Here is a 22023-nt window from a genome sequence, read left to right as displayed (position 1 = left end):
TTATTTTCAGGTAGTGACATAATTATGATAGGGAAGTAGCAGGTATTGTCATGGCATCTTTGGCTTGGGTGAGGTCGCTGGCCGCTGTTTACAGCGTAACCAACAGCTTGTAGTTGTTAACAAAAGGGGGACACTAACTTTGTATACTGGTGGGAGGATTTATCGACCGCAGGGGGAAGCTACAGTATATCATATATGGCACACCTGCCCCTCAGTTGGCTGAGTGTGGAGCAGAATTAGTAACTTTGCAACTGACTAAACGCAGATATAAATTGCCTTGACTGTTGTGGGCCACTTCTTGAACCACTTGTGATACACAAAAATTAGGATGTATGTATTTGTGTGTGTGTATACTACCTCGTGTACTGCGGGGTTCAGTTCCTGAACCCCTATGTTCCTCTGAAACACTTTCATTTGTGGTGCACCGCCGCCCACTGGATGGGTATGGGGTCCACCACCGCCCACTGGATGGGTGTGGGGTGCACCACTGCCCACAGGATGGGTATGGGGTCCACCACCGCCCACTGGAAGGGTTTTTAGTGCACCGCCGCACAATATGCACCATATTGCTCTCGAGATAGTTCCTAATAGACTGAGGAGGAAATGTGTTCTTGAACAAGGATGTAGTTTATTCTTAATGATGACAGTCAGGAGGCCCTGGTGAAGGTGCTCTGGGATTACCTCCAGATGGTTGTTGCTACTTGAACTGGCTTGTTTGCTGGGCTCCACGTCTGAGTGCCGGAACTGAAGGTAAGAGTCGAGTGTTTGAGAGAATTGTGCATGTGTAAAGAGCGTGGCTACCTGCCTGCTAGGAAACAGCAAGGAGGGCAGGTGCAACAGGCAAGGAAGTAGTGAAGGGGTGAGCACCCCCACACGTGCAAGTGCAGTTGGCGGGCAATATTTGTGAACGTGCACAGTGCACAGTGTTTTGTGCACTATGGTCACACTTCCACCTCACTCCCTCCCCGTGACGGAGTCTCCATCGTTGGCTACAGTTGGCGCCAACTGGCGGGTACAAAGTCAGGTGCCAGTTCAAATAGCACCCTTCACCTAAAGGAACACTTAATTAAGATTATAACATGTATTGTAAACCCTGCTTATATTTATCCTCAGCCAAGATGGGAGGCTTGAAATAACTGTTTGATTCACGGGTGTTTCAGAATTGTTGACCATCTTTTGAAAGCCTAACGTTTAGACCAGGTATTCATTGTTTGGTTTTCTCCGCCCCCCCCCCCCCCACACACACACACACACACACACACACACACACACACACACACACACACACACACTCTCTCTCTCTCTCACTCACTCACTCACTCACTCTCACACTCACTCACTCTTATTATACCTTATAAACAAACGTGTTGTGTATACATTTCAATATATCTAATGATTTAAAGGGCTGCACATATATAATCCTTGAGTTTGCACTTGGTCCACATCAGACTGGAACTGTGACTGTTAACAGGAAGCAGCAGCATGATCAGGTACTGACAGTCTCTGGCGACGAGACCATACATCACCACCTCCCCCCCCCACTCATTCTCTCCCCCATGTAGGTCCAGATTATAATGTGTACAGAGCGGGAAGGGCGGGAGAGAGTACTGTCTTTAAGACTTCGTAATATTGTATTGTGAGTGATGCGTGCTCTAGGGAGCAGGGTGTCTGCCCCGAGGGGCTACCGGGGTAATAGGACACTAGTGTGTCATCAATGGTCAACAAAAGGTGCAAGTAGCACGGGTTATGGTGAGCCCGTAGTGGACTTGCCTGGCACAGGAGCGGGGCTGTATGTGCTCTACAAATATACATATGCAGTATATACAAATATACATGTTATATATACAAATATATATACATGGTCTATACTACCATTCACTGGAGATTATATTGACGATAATGTACTCACCTAGTTGAGCTTTGCCTCTTGGGTCCCGCCTCTCAATGTGGTGTGGTTTGAGACCAAAGGGTTCAACTGGCCGCAGAGTGGGGTGAGGCGGGTTGTGTGGGTTGGGAGGGGGGCCTCATCTGGATGTATGGTATAAGTTAGAAGTATAACAAGAGGTTGGGGGGAGCGTGGGAGTATGTGAGACAAGGCTGCGGGCGGCGGGAGTGTAAAAAGATGATTGTGCCAGTAAGTGGTCCATTATAAGGTGAAAGTCAGCCCAGCCTCTCATCCTACCAAGGCTGGCATCTTAGTACTCCTGGTTGAAGAAGGTGGTGTCAGTCACTCATTATCCAAGTGAATGATATGTTATTCAGGATATGGTGGCTATCTTGACCTTATCTTGAGATGATTTCGGGGCTTTTTAGTGTCCCCGCGGCCCGGTCCTCGACCAGGCCTCCACCCCCAGGAAGCAGCCCGTGACAGCTGACTAACACCCAGGTACCTATTTTACTGCTAGGTAACAGGGGCATAGGGTGAAAGAAACTCTGCCCATTGTTTCTCGCCGGCGCCTGGGATCGAACCCAGGACCACAGGATCACAAGTCCAGCGTGCTGTCCGCTCGGCCGATCGGCTAGCAAATATATACATAATGTATACAACTAAACACACACGTGTTGTTCGGGAGAGGCTGCGTGTGTCCAACGAATTATTACTACACTTGGATGTATTCATAATACACTCCGTTAAACGTGCGACACATGGAAGATACATTGACGAAGGAACCCGTTAGAATGTCAGGGGGCAGCAGTCAGCTGTGAGTTTAGCACCAATAGTAGTTTGTAACAGTTACAGGTAGTGAGTCTGACACTGCCTCTGTGTCCCGCGATGTCTGGAGAAAACCAAACATTGGTTACGTGTAAGCGTTAGAGTAGGAGTTATCATGAGTGTGTGTGTGTGTGTGTGTGTGTGTGTGTGTGTGTGTGTGTGTGTGTGTGTGTGTGTTTGTGTGTGTGTGTGTGTGTGTGTGTGTGTGTGTGTGTGTGTGTGTGTGTGTACTCACCTAGTTGTGTTTGCGGGGGGTTGAGCTCTGGCTCTTTGGTCCCGCCTCTCAACCGTCAATCAACTGGTGTACAGGTTCCTGAGCCTACTGGGCTCTGTCGTATCTACATTTGAAGCTGTGTATGGAGTCAGCCTCCACCACATCACTGCCTAATGCATTCCATTTGTCAACCACTCTGACATGAAAAAAAAGTTCTTTCTAATATCTCTGTGGCTCATTTGGGCGCTCAATTTCGACCTGTGTCCCCTTGTGCGTGTGCCCCCATGTGTTAAATAGCCAGTCTTTATCTACCCTCTCAGTTCGTTTGTGTGTGTGTGTGTGTGACGTAACTGTAAACAAAAGATCCGATGGCGCTCTCTTGTGAATGGGGAAGGATTGGGTGGGTGGGTGGGTGTCCCCGGGATGTATAGTACGCGCCCCCACACATCCAGTCGTGATTGTGACGCCGACTTGGGCGGACGTTCCGCGCTCCCTCCGCCCCTCAAGTTACACCTCTCGTGTCCACAGTGAATTTGAGGATTAAATAGTTGTGGAGGGGAAGCTTCTCCTTGACACCTTCAAGGGTGATATAGAATTACAAAAGCCAACACCAGCACAATGAGGTAATTGTCTTTTAATTAGGATATTAGTAAAGTTGTCATCGGTAATAAGTAATTATAGAGCGATAGCACTTAGTCGGTATGACTATGACCATAGAGGGGGTATGAGGGATGTGCCCAACCATTTGGATCATCGAGAATCGAACACCGACCCTGCAAACCCGAAGCTGCACCAACCAGCGTATGTGTCCAGAAGAGATAAATGTACTACACACACTTTCTGTTGAGTACCCCACATGTGTGTGGTCGTGGTGGCAGGGAGGACAGGTGTGGGACGGCAGGTGTGTGTAATTGTCAGTTGATATAGCATTATATATATATATATATATATATATATATATATATATATATATATATATATATATATATATATATATATACTTAATGGTTTAGAGTTGTGGAGGTTTTGAAGACGTGTTGTGGTGGTCATGAAAGTTGTTGATGAGAGAGAGAGAGATACTGGCCACTGGGAACACCTTCACCCACTCTCACTCTTATGTCACTAGTGATCACCTATTGTTCCCACACATCTTATCCTATTGTTCTGGCAGTAACACACACACACACACACACACACACACACACACACACACACACACACACACACACACACACACACACACACACACACACACACACACACACACAAACACACTCACACACTCACACACACACACACACACACACACACACACTGCATGTTAGGGAAAGTTCTCGAATTACCTTAATAATTACCGTGTTTAATTATTATGTATTGATAGATACGTTTATTTCAACACATCATGTCTGAATTTTGAATATTTTTAACCAAAATTAATTTAGCAACCTTACACAGGCCGATTATCCCTCAGTTCTACCAAAATCTGCTCAGATTCGATCTATATTCAGTAATAATAATAATATTTCAAATGTCAATATTTATCGAACTAAATCCGCAAAGATACAAGGAGAAAATAAAATAACTGCCTGAGTGGCCGTGACAAGCTTGTAGTATTATGTAGACCTTCTTAACCCACTCACTTGTTGCTTGGTGATACATGCCCTGGCGCTTCGTATGGGGCAGCCAGCCAGCCATCCCCTGGGGTACCCAGCCATCCCCTGGGGTACCCAGCCATCCCCTGGGGAACCCAGCCATCCCCTGGGGTACCCAGCCATCCCCTGGGGTACCCAGCCATCCCCTGGGGTACCCAGACATCCCCTGGGGTACCCAGACATCCCCTGGGGTACCCAGACACCCCCTAGGGCAGCCAGACATCCCCTGGGGTACCCAGACACCCCCTAGGGCAGCCAGACATCCCCTGGGGTACCCAGCCATCCCCTGGGGTACCCAGCCATCCCCTGGGGTACCCAGCCATCCCCTGGGGTACCCAGCCATCCCCTGGGGTACCCAGCCATCCCCTGGGGTACCCAGCCATCCCCTGGGGTACCCAGACATCCCCTGGGGTACCCAGACACCCCCTAGGGCAGCCAGACATCCCCTGGGGTACCCAGACACCCTTGAGGCCAACCTACATCATTCCACAGATTGGACCAATTAATTGGTCTGTCTGAATGCACCAGCATTTGAACAAATCCACAAGGGCCCTGACGAGGATTCGAACCTACGTCCGAGAGCATCCCAGACGCTGCCTTAATAGCATTTCCCATCTAATTGTTAACACGGACACACACACACAAAAATGCGATAAACGAATAATTGAAACAGTTCTGCATCTCACTAGACTCAACTCACACGTGTAAATACTAGCATTTGTTGGGTTATAAATTACTTACGGGCTATTCATGCCCGTGCCACCTTTTGGGTGGCTTAATCTTCATCAATCAATCAATCGGGTTATGAATATGAATATTAAATAAGGTTGAGTATTAGGAACGTGAACTCATTCAGGTCAGTTGTGGAGGCTTAGATGTGATCCGGGGGAGAGAGGGAGGTGCTGGGACCGACGACAGCGGCTTGTCACTGTGAAGTGGGATGAAGGTGATGTGGCAGGAAGGTGTTTTAAGACGCAGTGTCACCATCACTCATTGTCTTATACTTTCTGGTATGACCACTTTGATCTCGTCAGTAAGAAAATGATCAATATGTTCCAGTCTCACCCACACAGATAAAATTGTCACTGCATGATTCTCACTATACGCGATTCTCACTATACACTCTTCTCACTGTATACCGTTTTCACTATACACTGTGAAACGTGATGTGAATCACTGTATACGTGATTTTTACTATTCACGATTCTCATTATACACTATACTTATTATACGCGATTCTCATTATATGCGACTCCCAGTATACGCGGTTCTCAATATACACTATTCTCACCATACGTTATTCTCACTATACACGATGGTCACTACACTCTTGACTAATGCTATGGATTTAGGCTTCACTAGAAGCGTACCAATGTATAGGCACCGTATTTAACCCGCCGAAGCCAGTGCTTCTTAGTCGGAGGGAGTGCCAATGTTATGCTAGTTGTAATATCACTGAATCCCCGGAATTTTGAAGTGTCCGATAGCCTGAAAATTGGTGTGCAGAATAGGTTGAGCACTGTGTTACAGCAGTGCTCAGAACGAGGTGAGCAATGAGCCACTCTGCTGCCCCGTCTCCCGGCGTGAGACGTGTGTGCGTGGATTGACAAGGGGATATTAAATTGGTTGTAAAGTGTATCAACACAACACGAAACAATGGAGAAGGGTCCTCCTCTCTACCTCCAACTGTGAAGAGACCAACGCAAGTACAATACGCTGGAGAGAGCTTCCGTGGCCAGGGAAGATCACCCCGTGTTAAAGGGCATGGTTGCTCTGGGCTGTTGCTGGGAGAGTGAGGCAGGTCGGGCCTGCCCGTGCTCCCAGGCTTACCTGCCTTGGTGGTTCTGGGGGTCACGGTCCCCGCGGCCCCCTGTCTCTCTGACCAGACCTCCTGGCGGCACCCAAGCCCCAATATTATGCTCTCCTCACATGCGCGCGCCAACTTGCTGAACCTTTCTTTCCGACGCGAGTCTGCGACGAGACTCGCAGTCTCTCAAGTAATACCAAAGTTGGTTGGTATTCCCAGGGTGGAGCCATGAATGAGTCGTATTAATCAGTTGCAAATAAAGCTAATTTTATTTGTAATGGTACATACAAAATTGTTTACTCTGTAATTGTAACACTGAATTGTACTGAATACAGTGACGCCAGTCAGGTTTACGGCCGTTGAAACAATGGGGGGGAACTTTAGATTTTTTATGTGTGATCCGCCAGTGTTGTGTAGAGCCATATGTAGGGAAGGCAGCAGTGTCACATGAGCAGGCCGAGGCTGTTGCAGGAACATATGTGAGCCCCTTCCTCCCCTCCGCTGGTTGCGTCACGGTGAACTATGCAGTTGGTGGTGGAACAGTTAGTGTTGCGTCAAGCTTGTCACCCATGACTCGTCTGACTGGTCTGGTCTGGAAAAGTACCGCCTTTCACTCCCCGCTGGCTCCTGGGCTCTAGGTTTTTGAGCTATCAAATGCTTGCACGCTTCGCCATTCATGGCCGGGAGTCATCTACGTGTCTACTTACGAAACCTGTACATCTTTCCTCAAGCATGGAAGCTCGCTGGTGTGTGAGCGGGCTGAAGGCTCCCTGGTGAGTCACTCACTCACTGACTTAGTCACTTACTGACTTACTCAGGCACATATAATTTAGACCATTCGTCCCCGTTAACTGCCGTGTCTGGTTATAGTTGTGTGTGTCAGTCCTCCCCCCCTCCCTCTGGTCAAGGTCGCCTGCAGGGTAGCCCAGTAACCCGGCCTCCACTCAGGGTCCTCCATGCACCCACCACAAACATGCAGTCACTAACCAATATCTGTATGTTCTCAAAATATTATTTAATTTTATTATGTAAGACCAATCCTGGAGTATGCAGTTCCAGCCTCTGGAGTCCATACCTAGTTAAACACAAGACGAAGTTAGAAAAGATTCAGAGGTATGCCACCAGACTGGTCCCGGAACTAAGAGGACCCCACCGGGTCTGCGTACCGGGAAGTGTACAATCATGCTGTAGGTGTACCGGGAAGTGTACAATCATGCTGTAGGTGTACCGGGAAGTGTACAATCATGCTGTAGGTGTACCGGGAAGTGTACAATCATGCTGTAGGCGTACCTGGAAGTGTACCGGGAACGGTTGTGCCAGATGGTGGGTGTCGAGCCTGTACACGGTGACCCAGCCGGTCGACGTGTTGACTCGACCTAACAAACACAATATATTCCTACATAAACGCGACCATCCTCCTATAAGACTGTACCTGTTGCAACTATTTCCTCAAACGTACAAAAACGTTTTAACATTTTTGTGTTATTCAGTGGCTTTCTTAAAATAAGATAAGTAACTAACGAACCTAATATAACCTGCCTAAGGAAGCCAAGACCTAATGTACGCTCTCTTAAGCCTATTGTACGCCGTCTTAGTCCTAATATAATATTTACATATATATGCTACACTAAGCCTAGGAATGTTTAAGTGTATGTGTGTATGTACATAATGTATGTATGTACATTATGTGTGTACATAATGAGTTCATTCCTCGTGCTGGGGTACGAGCTTCCCCAGTAGGCGGTGCTGGCGGAGGTGGAGAGGGCGTAGTTGGGAGAGTAATCTGGTCCTCTCATGCTGCAGGCGTTGCTACAGGGCGAGGCGGGGACCAGGAGCACCAACTCTCACCAGTACTTGTTGCTCTTCAACCTGCTGCACATATTAGCAGGCAGGTGTGTGTGTGGAGCTGACCGGTGTGGGGGGTGGGGGAGGAGGTGGCATGTGTGGGGGGTGGGTGTGGGGGTAATTGTACATGATTAGCAGTAACTGTTGGCGGAGGACCTGTGCTTCCCACTCAATAACAGATGAATGAAGGTACAATGAGGGTAGCATGCGTCGGACGGAGCCTGGGCTGGGAGATGGGAGGGGTGCAGGTGCTGTGGAACCTGCAGGTGGTGAGAGAAGGGTGCAAGAGGTGTGAGAGGGGCGTGGAGGTCGCAGAGAGAGGGGCGTGGAGGTCGCGAGGCGGGGTTCCAGAGGTGAGAGGAGCTGAGGGAGGCGGTGCAGAAGGTGAGGGCCAGGGTGCTCACGTCCTGCACTACACCACAACACCGTGACAGTGGTGCAGGGGGACGTCACGCTCTGCTCCTCTAGCCAGGGATCTTCCCCCCTCTTACTCTCCCATCCCCCTCATTATATTTGGATATGTTTTGCTGATAACTGTCTTACCTTCACCGTTTTGTATCGTTTTTGTGTTCATGATGTTCAAGAATATCAGGTTTTGTAGTTTTCCAGCATTAACTAAACTAATTGTCGTAATCCCATATACAGTACACCTTAGACCTACATAGTACAGCTATTATCTAAATCTCATCAGGGTCCCAAGGGAGGGGGGGGGGGGTTTGGACTGGTGCGGACGTCTTCGTAGCAGAGGAGTTGGGTAGAATTGGGATGGTCGTGGCCTGGATGGTGAAACTCGCGGGCTGATTGGTAGTTGGCCTGTTGAAATTGAAATAAGTTTATTGAGGTAAAATACACACAAAGGGATGAGGTAGCTCAAGCTATTCTCACCCCGGTAGTTGGCCTGTTGGTTGGTGCCTTCTGAATTTCTTCCGTTCTTGTGGGGACGGTGTGTGGGCCTCCGCAGTTGATGCACAGCTGGGTAGTCGACTGGCAGTCCTTGTAGTGACGCTCTTCAGTGTAGATGCTGCATTTCCCCTGGGAGAGTTCACAGTTGCTGGTGTAGTGGTCGTACTTGTAACACTTGAAGCACCGACGTAGTTGGCGGTAGCGTTCTTTCTTGACGGTGTCCGGGGTGTTTGAAATGTCGAGGCATCTGAATCCGATCTCCACTGCTTGGGTCGCTGCTGAAGCTGTAGAGAAGGACCTTCTTCGATCGACCTACCTTCAGGGTAGGTCGTAGGTTGTCATGGTTCTTAATGACTAACTTTGACTGCAGTTAGAGCCGGGTTCTTGTTGGTGTGAGGGGTCTTTGGAGGTGACGAAGACGCTAGCGCGGCTGACAAAAGCTGTTTCACCAGCCAGGTAGCGACGGGTAGCCAAGATGATCAGGTCAAAGTCTCGTAGGGCGTCCTGGGGCCAGATTCACGAAGAAGTTACGCAAGCACTTACGAACGTGTACATCTTTTCTCAATCTTTGGAAGCTTTGTTTACAATTATTAAACAGTTAATGAGCTCCAAAGCACCAGGAGGCTGTTTATAACGATAACAACAGTTGATTGGGAGGTTTTCATGCTTCTAAATTGTTTAATAAATGTAACCGAAGCCGTCAAAGATTGAGGAAAGATGTACATGTTCGTAAGTACTTGCGTAACTGCTTCGTGAATCTGGCCCCTGGTGTTCTGGAGGAAACAGTTGGTCCAGAGCTTCCTCGCTCGAGTAGAGGAGCTCTGCACCGACGCCGTCGGCACACATGTCCACTGGTGCTGCGTTGGTGATGTCCACTGTTTTTGACAGTATGTGGGGGCCGTGTGAAGGTGGTCTCACCTTCCCCCGCTGGCCGCTGAGGTGAGACACACTTTATGCTCTCTCTACAATAGTAATGAGGCAGAACGTGAACTGTTCTCGGCACAAGAGTCCACTTTATCGTTACCTTGGACCAGTAGTTGGTATTGGTACTCGTATTGTGCATCACACACTGCACTTGTCATAATTACTGCCACAAACTAATAGTAATAATAATAGTAATAATAATGATGATGATGCAGACTGACAAGAGTGTGTTACCGTTACCGAGAGTGAGTAGTGGGGGGGGGGCAGTGATGGTAATAACTACCCATCCACGGCCTGAGTAAGACTGACATGGGTGTCACACAGAGGGACAGCCAGAGGCTCGAGGCCCCCGCAGGAGCCTCCATAAAATGACTAGAAACACAAATAAAGCATATTATATATTCGTCGCAACACATTTAAACACTTTAATTTCATTTTTATAGCGAGATATATTTATTTCAAAGGTATGGCGAGGTTACACACAGAAATCACAATAGCCTGATGCATCAGATGAACAAATCATTTGTTCGATTAAGGCAGCGTCTGGGGTCCTCTCGGACGTAGGTTTGAACCCTCGTCACGGCCCTTGTGGATTTGTTGATATAGCGAGGTTGTTTCTGGTGTACCAAGAAGACAAGGTTGTCCTGCCGTCCACTGCCGTCCAGTGACGTGTGTCCCTCGGTGAGTCTGGCACCTTTGGTGTCGGAGAGTCTGGCACCTTTGTTGTCACTCGTCTGGCCTTCAGCTCTCCTACCGACAGTCTCACTGCTACCTTCCAACTCTTGACTATTGTACTCACTTAATTAATTGTGCTTGCGTGCTTAATTAAAAGAGCTTGGGCTCTTTGTGAGGCAGACGGTGCGTCACAATTGTTGTGTACGCAGACGGTGCTGTATAGCCTAGCTTCCGGGCTTGGTGGCTTCTTGTGATACGTTTGTGTGGTTGGTGACCTTGGGTCTTTGTGTAGCGTGGTGGTGCTGACGCAGGAGTGGTAAGTGCTCCTCCTCCACCAGGCTCCTCTAACACCTAACACTTGACTACCACGGTAAGAGAGGACTAGCCTTTAAATTTTTTAAATTTTGCCCCGAGGGGCGAGTTTATTGGGCAGCGCCATTCATCTTGTGAGTGGACACACCGCCATAGTGACAGTATTGGGCAGCGCCACTCATCTTGTGAGTGGACACACCGCCATAGTGACAGTATTGGGCAGTGCCACTCATCCTGTGAGTGGACACACCGCCATAGCAGCGTGTACAACACTCCCCAATAGGAAGAAAACCCGCTGGGTTGTTCATCCTGTCACTTGTACCCAGACACAGCTGGGACTTGCTTAACTGTCTCAAGTGAACAGCTCCTCAAACAAGAATGCTTCTATGCCCCGCCCCTTACACAATTGTCCTTCGTGGTTTGTTCCCTATTTCCCCTATATCAAGTTTTTTGCGATACAATCATTCATATATACACTTTGAGTAGCAAATTTGGAGGTCAAATAAAACAAAAGTTGAACAAGTTTGACTAAGGTATATTTGTTACAAGAAATGAGTTTGGGGTGTTTTGTAAGCAGATGCAATTGTTTACCAGTGAAGGGCGTGTTCGTGTGGGAATGGAGAGGGGGGGAGGGGGGGCATCAGGTAGGTGTGTAGTAATGTGTGTGAAAGGGGGGAGGGGAGGGGGTGTATTAGTCAAGGCGGCGGTGGAACACCCTTCTTGTGTGTTTAGGTGTGTAGTGGGGGGAGGGTGTAGGTGGTGTTTCACATGGGTGTCCATGGCCGCCCCTCACCTGTGCATGCAGGTATAGTTTCTCACCTTCTTCGATACCTTCTTGTAATCATTCTCATCACATTATTTGAAGTGGTACTCCCACGCCCCCCCCCCCCCCGCCCCCCTCATTGCAACTAATTTGAAAACTAATTCAAATGTGAGGGCGGACACGTTGTGAGAAGAGGCGGGTCTTTGTGAGGTGTTGATCATGCGCTCTGATGAACACAGTTGGTGTAGTGGTAATCCCCCTGTACATTTAGAGAGCGGGTGGGAACTTTGTAGTTATCTCCTGCTATTGTTCCCCCCCATACTTTGTAATGGGACTATGTTGCATCTATGAAGAAATTGAAATAAGTTTATTAAGGTAAAATACCCACAAAGGGATGAGGTAGCTCAAGCTGTTCTCACCCCGTTCAGTACATCGTGTTAATACATACACAGACACACATCACAAACAATAAACATATTACCAAACATTCTGAGAGATAAACATATACATTTTCTCCTTTACACAAGGACCTTTACTTCATCTATGAAGAAGTCTGTGGAGCAGAGCGTCTGTGGGTGACCCACCACAGTTTCTTATACATTATTATTATAAGCCTTCCAAATAATGTGAAGTTTTATTGACCCGAGGCCATCCTCGTTCATCAGTTCCACGTATTTCTAACATTTTGTAATTTAATTAAATCCATTTGTTTGTTATTTTGACACTGAAAAAGTTTTTTTTCTAACGTCTCTGTGGCTCAACTGGGTGCTCAGTTTCCACCTGTGTCCCCTTGTGCGTGTACCACCTGTGTCCCCTTGCTCGTGTACCACCTGTGTCCCCTTGCTCGTGTACCACCTGTGTCCCCTTGCTCGTGTACCACCTGTGTCCCCTTGTGCGTGTACCACCTGTGTTAATGCGTGTGGATGTGAATGCGTGTGAGATGACCAATTTGTTTGGAGGAAATAATATTTAAGATGTAATAAAACTTGAGATGAGATAGTCGCGGGTGCAGGATATTGTAAAGTGTATTGTGTGGCGGTGGTGACCTGACCCCTGACCCCGTAGCTGATCCTGGGTGACCTTGACCCTCGGCCTCGCTCATCATGTATCGATCCGTATTGGACTTTTTCATGTGGTATTTTCAGCCATATTGGACTTTTTCATGTGGTATTTTCAGCCATATTGGACTTTCATGTGGTATTTTCAGCCATATTGGACCTTTTCATGTGGTATTTTCAGCCATATTGGACTTTTTCAAGTGGTATTTTCAGCCTCGTTTTCGTGATTTACTCTGTAACGGGATACGGGGTGTTAAAGGTAGCAACACAAAATAGAACTCGAAACAATAGATATAAATTTGATAAATTTTGACTTAGAAAAGATCTGGGTAAATACTGGTGTGTAAATAGGGGTGTTGATATATGGAACAAATTAAACGGTAACATAATAAAGGTGTGATCCCTGGATTGTTTCAAGCGTAGGTTAGACATATATGGACGAGTTTTGGTATAAATAATAATATAAATAACACCGCAGAAGGCGTGTCGGTCCATACAACACAGCTGGTGTTTATATCCGTCCAAACTCATTCAGTTTATGTAAATGTCTAAACTACGCTTGAAACAATCCAGCGAGCCTATACCACATGTTACCCAGTAATTTGTTCCATAAATCAACAACCACACTTCTACGCCAGGCATGACGAATCATCGTTCTGCAGTTGCTGTTATTCTTGCGTTCTTATGTTCTTGACGAACTGCCAGATACTTGGAGTGTGAGCAGCGGTGCCGGGTGTTGGTATACGTGCTTAATTTGGGGTTGGTCTCGGCTTGTTGAAGATGTAAGTGCATCGCTGTGCCGTTGGTTACTGCCTAGGGCACGTTGATGGGTTAGCGTGACTGTTGATTAGTGAGCGGCCGTAGCCAGGATGATGAGGAGATTAACTAATGGTGGATTATCTTGTGTGTTTCAGCGGGGCCCGGATCACCATCAACCAGGAGGGTGAGAGGAAGGCCGTCAGCTGCAGCTACAGTCGTGACGGACGCACCCCGGGCGTGTACTATCCGGCCGAGCCGCGGGGACCCCATCACCCCAAGCACGGGGCCGACACCAGCTGGAAGGAGGCGTGGAGTGGACTAGTGCAGCGTGTAGTGACCTCCCTGCAGGAGCCACTCGCCCGTGCCGGACACTACCTGGCCGGCCTATCTCCTCCCTCCGGCAACGACACCGTCGACACCACGAAGAACTCCGCGTCTTCCAAGATGTCCGGCGCCAAGAAAAACCCGCCGGCGCCCGCCTTGCACAAGGTCATCATGGTGGGCTCCGGCGGTGTCGGCAAGTCGGCACTCACTCTACAGTTCATGTATGACGAGGTCAGTGCCGGCACTAACTCCCTAGTTACCTCTTGCCTTACTGTCTCCCCTGCCTTACCGTCTCTCTTGCCTCACTGTCTCTCCTGCCGTGACGTGTCACTGTCTTCCCTGCCTTACTGTCTCTCAGCGTGTCCAACTTTACTGCCAGGGTGTCTCAGGAGTCTTGGCTATGTGTGAGAGGCTTGTGGTACTGCAGCGATAGACAGGACCCATTACCCGCCTCTCTACACATGTATACTTTTGGTGATAGACACGTTCAAGGACAAACAACGATTTAATAAACTTGTACTTAGTGGTGATCGTTGCTCTAGTCATACTGACTGAGCGCCATCCTCAAATAATTACTCACAGTTGAAAAAGTTAATGTATATCGGGAGGTTGAACATATCTGCGTGGCGCGCTGTGAGTTGTGACCCCCCGAGGGGAAAGTTGAAGACACGGTGGGTGGACACGTGAGGGTGACGGGGGGGGGGGTGAGGACTCCCACGGGAATAACAACACGGCCACCTGACTGTAACGCCCGGGTCACGCTTATATATGTCTAACCAACTGACGGTAAATTATCCAGCGACCCCAAGGTCTTGTAATGTTACCTGGTAAATTGTCCCCATAAATCACCACTCCTGTTTGTAAACCAGTATTCACCCAGGTCTATCTTGAATCTAAACTCTTCCAATTTATATCCAATTTCGGTTTATATTTAAATCTTATTTACGCCTCCTTTGTCCTTCCATCGTGTTCCTGCCCCCACCCCGGAAGTTCTCTCCTTTCTTGACCAAGGGAATGTCGGCGAGGGCTACTGTAGAGAAGGGAAGGGAGAGAGAGAAGTAGTAGTAGTACTGTAAGGAAGGTTGTGAGGTGGGAGATGTAACTAGCCAGAGTAGTATGGTGGCCTCGCTGGTGACCACAACACTAACCATGCCCGCCAATATGGCCTCGAGGCCGAGTGTGTGTCATTACTGGTGGGAGAGGTGGCCGGCCGGTGGTCACCGCTCTCAGGTAATGTGTGTGGGAACCAGAGCTCTGGCAGCATTCCTGACTCCCCAGGGGTACGTGATGCTGCATCTCTGGCAGCATCCCTGACTCCCCAGGGGTACGTGATGCTGCATCTCTGGCAGCATCCCTGACTTCCCAGGGGTGTGTGATGCTGCATCTCTGGCAGCATTCCTGACTCCCCAGGGGTAAGTGATGCTGCATCTCTGGCAGCATCCCTGACTTCCCAGGGGTGTGTGATGCTGCATCTCTGGCAGCATTCCTGACTCCCCAGGGGTAAGTGATGCTGCATCTCTGGCAACATCCCTGACTCGCCAGGGGTACGTGTTGCTGCCTCTCTGGCAGCATCGGGCAAGTGATGCTGCATCTCTGGCAGCATCCCTGATTCCCCAGGGGTAAGTGATGCTGCATCTCTGGCAGCATCCCTGACTTCCCAGGGGTGTGTGATGCTGCATCTCTGGCAGCATTCCTGACTCCCCAGGGGTAAGTGATGCTGCATCTCTGGCAGCATCCCTGACTCCCAGGGGGGGGTAAGTGATGCTGCATCTCTTATGCCAAGAGCGACCAAGAGCAAAATGCCCATAGGGATGATAATTTAGGGAAAAGAGTGTGGTGTGGATGAGGACCACCTTCACTTGCTGAACAACTGGGTCTTGCTGACCTGTAGTGCTGCTGGTCTCACCCCACAGAATATTGCTGGCTGATGCAGCTGTAAGCTGGAGGTTGAGCTTCACACCAGACACACGTCGACGCTCGACCTGACAGTGGCTGTGTTAAGCGTGCTGTATCGCCATTTATTACTACTGTTTACACATTGGTTCATTTGTACTATTACTGTATTCTGTCATGGCTGCCTCCGTCTCTCCCCTTCATCATAAATACCAGCATTGATAACAAATATTACCTTGGTCTACTAGTACAAAGTGCACAGTTGTTTAACATTTTAGTGAACTGTACTTTAATACCCCTTAAAGGATGTTTCTGAATTCATATAATTTGATAACCTCTGCTGAAGTAGATCTAACGAAATTAAATCTTTGTCTGCAAAACTATTCACACACCTTGCACCACTATGAAGTTTATTGTGGAAAATTCCCAGAGTTTAGAGAGAACTGTTATCACTAACAAGGTCAACATGCGGAGAACAACCGAGGTGCGGAGTTAGGTTGCCTACAGTATTAGTAATGTTGTTAAGAGAAGCACAGAGCTGTGGCAGAGGAAACGGCCTAGTGACAGCCAACCTTAATGTTCTCTTACTCCAGAAGTTCACCTCTTCACCAGACACATACAGTATAGTGGTGGATTAGTTTTTGTTTTTATGTCATCAGAAAACTGGGGATTTTAATGTTTTTTACCTTTGAGGCTGCTTCAGGTGTTTTATATACTGTATTCATAAACAACAAATCAAGGCAATTCCACATTTTAAATTGGCAAATACTATTCTAAATAGTTTAATATTACAGAAAGCCCTATATACCTGTGGAAATATTCACATGAAAGGAGGAGGTTAGGACGCCTTGATATCTGCTGCTGGCATAAGAGAAATGAGGTTAAGGCACTGCTGCTGCTACAAGAGAAAGGAGCATATAATAATGAGGGATGTAGACAATGGTCCAGGTTGTATGTTGATGATGTGATAGCTGGGACCTGCTCTATTGTCACCTGGGTGTGTCTCATACTAGTCTCACCCCCATATTATAAACAGTCTTCCCCCACTTCATCCCTCCCCCCCCAAGTCATCCCCCCCCCCTTCCCTAACTAGTCATCGCCCTCTCAAGCCATCCCTACCCAATTACAGGTATTTCTGTCACCGGCAGGAGAGAAATGGTTGGGAACGTTTCTTATTTCCTAATGCCCCTATTCACCTAGCAGTAAACATGCAGGAATTAGCCATTTGTTGTAGGGTTGCAGCCTGGGGAGGGTCAGTAATTTATCTCTGGGGGGACCTCAGTACAAGCCTAACATGTACTGTATATATAAACTGGCTACCTGTCCCCCGACACAATGAATTGTTAAAATTATTAATTGAGGCAAACTGTTAGACACTATTATTTATGATTATAAACGAGCTGTACAGTATTTAAGGTTTTGTATTTTTAAAGCATGCATTAAATTAATGTACAGTATTGTTCTTCAATGTGAATTCTTAAATGCTAAGTATACATCAGATTAGTTTATTATACATCAGATATCATGAGCCTCAAGCCATTTAGTAATTAGTATTAGTAATGTAATACTGTACTGTATACTGTACTGTTTACATTTTTGTTATTAAAAATAATGATTTTGATTAGTGATTCAAAATATAAATGTCTACAGTTCGTCGAAGATTACGAACCCACCAAGGCTGATAGTTACCGCAAAAAAGTTGTTCTGGATGGTGAGGAGGTCCAAATAGATATTCTTGACACGGCAGGACAGGAAGATTATGCTGCCATCAGAGACAACTACTTCAGGTAAAGCTTAGAATTTAATAAAGGATATATAATGAGTGTTACCAGAAAAGTGTGATTTGTTGTTTGTTGTTCTTCAAAATTGTCATCAGCATATACATGTACAGTATATATATATATGCTGGTGTTGAATATGTACAGTACTGGTATATATATACCATATATAATATGCATATGACATACACGAGTGTTTAACCAACACTTAAAACAAGCCAGCATCCCTCATCTATTACCTGTTAATTTTTATATAAATCAACCACCTTCCATTGAGAAGGTACTGTATCTGGAAAATACTGGAAACCATGAAAATGGTGAAATGTTATGAAATGCCATAAAAATTTACTGAATGCTGTAAGGAGCTTCAATAAAGGGAGTAGCACAATTATAAACGTTAATGATTTAATCAATTCATTGATTTTATTCATAAGTGATGTATACCAATCATTACAGCCATAACAAATTACAGCTTACAGACTGTAATTTTTTACAGACTGCCTGGTATGTGTTGCTTGTTTATTTTTCTGCAAGATTTTGTACAGTATTTTGAGAATACCTTATCCCTTTGATTGAAAATTAAAACTGTTAAATATGCTTGAAATGTATACGATGGAAACTGGGCAAAACACCAACAATATTTGTGTTTTTCTTTTTGTTTGTACGAGTGCTTAAGACTTAGTATTTACTGTATCTTAAACCCCGCTAAATTGTCTTCCCAGCTTAGCATCTTCTTTTGATAATGACCTATTTTAAATTTACAAAATTTATGAGATAATAAGATATGAGATATATATGCCCGAAATATGAGTATGAGATAATATGCCCGAAACGCTTTGCGTAATAGTGGCTTTAGGCTTTGTATGTACTAGCTCTACCTATAAGTCAACCAATCTTTGTAAAAATTTCTTGTATGTATGTACCTTACCTAAATAAACATTTTATTTTTTATTTATTTTATAAATGTGTGTTGTGCGCAGGTCTGGTGAGGGGTTCCTCTGTGTCTTCTCCATAACAGAAGACGACTCATTCCAAGCCACCCAAGAATTCAGGTAAGTTTTTTTAAATTCTTTCAATAGTGTGTCAGAATTGTTACAAGTTAAAGTAATTGTATATATGATAACAGGTAAAAAAAACTATATTATCTTTCTTGTGGTGTTAGTGTGACATGCTTACATAGTTGTGCTCAGAGCATGATATTGCCGCCACTGTTTGTGTACATCCAAGAATACTTTTGAAACTACATACAGTATTTTCACTCAATGATCAACAGGAATGATTGTATGTTGGTAATGAAATATATTTTCTAATACAGTTTCTAATACGGTGGTCAAAAGCGTTCACGAGACATTATGCACGATTGCCACCACTGTCACACTGGCTATGTGTGGTAATGTGTTGTTAACATCTCCAACTCCTGACCATCCATCCATTCACAGTGTCTTGTACTCACTGCTGGATATACTGTACTGTATTCAATTTACCTATTTTTCTCATTCATTTATCATTTTAGAATTTACTAATTCTTCTCAAAGTTTTATGTTTGCAGTTTTTGTGGGTCTATTTATGATTGTAACATCTTAAAAAGTTAGTAAAGATTTTCACGTCATTTACTATTTCTTTCAGAGAACAAATTCTGCGAGTGAAAAATGATGAGCATATCCCATTTTTGCTAGTAGGCAACAAAGCTGACTTGACCGAGCGAAGGAAAGTGTCAGAAGACGAAGCAAAGAATCGTGCTGGACAATGGGGTGTGCCTTACGTAGAGACCTCGGCTAAGACAAGAGCTAATGTTGACAAGGTAAAGTGTATACTGTTCATTAACATTAATCTTTCCCACGCTTGTAATTAAGCAGTTTTGTTACTGCCTTTGGTTTTGACATGCCACAGTAACAGGGACCATTTTGATTATCCTATAGGATTGAATTTTTCCTTACAAGTATTAGCTTGCTGCTCTGTGCTTTTGATTATTTGTTTGAGAGCTATTTTACCTTTTAAATAAACTTTTTTTTACTTTTATTTAGTATTGTGTTCAATCTTATTTTTTTTAGTTTTCATAGATGACTTCTTCAAATTTCTTTTAAATTATATATTTTGTACAGGGTTCAGTAATTACAAAAAAAAGGATTTATTTGTGCAAAATATTTCCGAATGCAGGATAGGTTAACACACCATATTAGAAGGTATTGCTAAAATTTGCCAACTTGCTGATTAGGAACAACATTATTGAATAAGTTGGGTACTAATTCAATAATAATGTAATGTCCTACTACTGTATATCATACATTATTTGTCATACCATAACATATGTAAACATACAAACATTCACCTGGACTTTGCACCAGAATTATTCACAATATATTGCCGTATGTTACACTCATAACATACAAATTCTGTACTGGTTAGGTTGGTGTAAATCGGGCAGGAGAAATTTACACTCGACAACAAGAGAAAGAAAGTTGAATGGAAAGTTAGATGGAAATACTGTACCTGTAGTTAAACATTTATTGATTAAATCATTTTCTGCTATGTATTTCTTTACTTTGTAAATAATAAAATCTTTAAAATCCAAAGATAAAATCACTGTAAAGTAATTTACTGTTGATTGAGGTATGCAAACTTTTTTTTTCTATTGATTTATGATGAGCATAAAATTAATATTAAAATAGATATTTGCATTTAGTAAAACTTAAAAGATTAAACAAAACTGCCGCAGGATTTTTTTAAACACCTTGTAAAGTGTTTGAGAATTCTGAAGCTGAGATCAGTTTCCAGTAGTCTGTCTTTCCAGCACCTTGTATATTACCTTACGAATCCCTTATTAACTTTATAATACTGTGCCAGTATAGGTACATTACTTTGAATGGAAAGAAATTAGATTTGCATGCTGTTGCCAACAAGTCAAATGCAGTAAATTAATCTCCATTTATCCTAATTATTGAGACAAGCCAATGTTGAATTTCCAAATTTTAGACATTTTAAATAACCAGTCAGGACATATAGCAAGTGCTTGCAATATTTGCTGAAATATTCCATGAACTTGGTTTACTGAATAAATTTTACATTTGTTAAATATTTTGCAAACCTTTAATAAACAGTCATGAGTTCTGGCAACATTTTTGTGCTTCTACTGCCAACCGGGCACCATTGCCAACCTTAAATTAATTTGATTTTACTAATTTTTACGTTGTAAATATAATGTTGCTGAATGTTGGCATCCAGCATGATTGCAGCACTTAGATGAGTGCCATGCTCTTCAAGCAGACCTGGACAAAGCACCACTTGGCAAATGGAATTTAACGTGAATAAATGCCATGTTATGGAATGGTGGAATAGGAGAACATAGACCCCATACAATGTATAAATTATGTGAGAAATCTTTAAAGACTTCTGATAAAGAAAGAGATCTAGGGGTGGTTCTAGATAGAAAACTATCACCTGAGGACTACATTAAGAACATTGTGTGAGGAGCCTATGCTACACTTTCTAACTTCAGAATTGCTTTTAAGTACATGGATGGCAAAATACTAAAGAAATTGTTTATGACTTTTGTTAGACTAAAGCTAGAATATGCAGTGGTTGTGTGGTGCCCATGTCTTGAAAGAAGCCCATCAACAAACTGAAAAAGGTACAAAGACATGCCACTAAGTGGCTCCCAGAACTGAAGGACAAGAGCTACAAGGAGAGGTTAGAGGCTTTAAATATGCCAAATCTAGTAGATAGAAGAAAAAGAGGCGATATGATCACAACATGCAAAATAGTAACAGGAATCGATAAAATTGATAGGGAAGAATTCCTGAGACCTGGAACTTCAAGAACAAGAGGTCATAGATTTAAACTAACAAAACAAAGCTGCCGAAGAAATATAAGAAAATTCACTTGTAAACGGACTGGTAGACGGTTGAAATAAGTTAGGTGAGAAGGTGGTGGAGGCCAAAACTGTCAGTAATTTTAAAGCATTATATAACAAAGAGTGCTGGGAAGACAGGACACCATGAGAGCAATTCTCATCTTGTAACTACACTTAGGTAATTACTTAGGTAATTACCAGCATCATGTAATCAATCTCGAGGGATGAAGGAGAGTGGTATCATGGTTGAGGTGCTGCACCTGTACCCAGACACTGCACACAGTACATTTAATCTATTTTTAGAGTTATACAAATAAACCGAGGGTAATCAATAACGGGAAATAGGTGTGCTGTTTCTATCGCGGCTGATGGCAGGCAGCCAACAGTTGCCAGTCCTTCCTCATAAAAGTTTTTTTCTCTTATTGTTACCTGTAGTTGCCTTACACTTACGGTGTAGTTACCTACAGGTCTATCGCCTTTCACCATCTTCATTACATTGCAATTACTTGGATTGAATTTCAACAGCCATTTATCTGCCCAGTCCAAAAGTTTG

General features: G+C 44.9%; 1 protein-coding gene across 12 annotated transcripts in view; it reads left to right on the top strand.

Moving 5' to 3' along the window:
- Nucleotides 1-22023, top strand: part of Rala (Ras-like protein A) — a 65615-nt gene that overhangs the window by 34176 nt on the left and 9416 nt on the right. For 11 of the 12 annotated variants that reach the window (XM_045746001.2, XM_045746002.2, XM_069338269.1 and 8 more), the window contains 4 exons: nt 13781-14180; nt 17493-17629; nt 18601-18672; nt 19247-19421. In XM_045746001.2, coding sequence (XP_045601957.1) covers nt 13781-14180; nt 17493-17629; nt 18601-18672; nt 19247-19421 — 784 coding nt within the window. Of the gene's footprint in view, nt 1-3408; nt 3551-13780; nt 14181-17492; nt 17630-18600; nt 18673-19246; nt 19422-22023 lie in introns of those variants that run through there. The other variant, XM_045746006.2, reaches the window with a different exon arrangement.

The sequence above is a fragment of the Procambarus clarkii genome, chromosome 39 (genome assembly GCF_040958095.1).
Source record: "Procambarus clarkii isolate CNS0578487 chromosome 39, FALCON_Pclarkii_2.0, whole genome shotgun sequence".
NCBI lineage: Eukaryota > Metazoa > Arthropoda > Malacostraca > Decapoda > Cambaridae > Procambarus > Procambarus clarkii.
The sequence above is the reverse complement of the archived record's forward strand: the minus strand, read 5'-3'. Positions and strand labels throughout refer to the sequence as shown.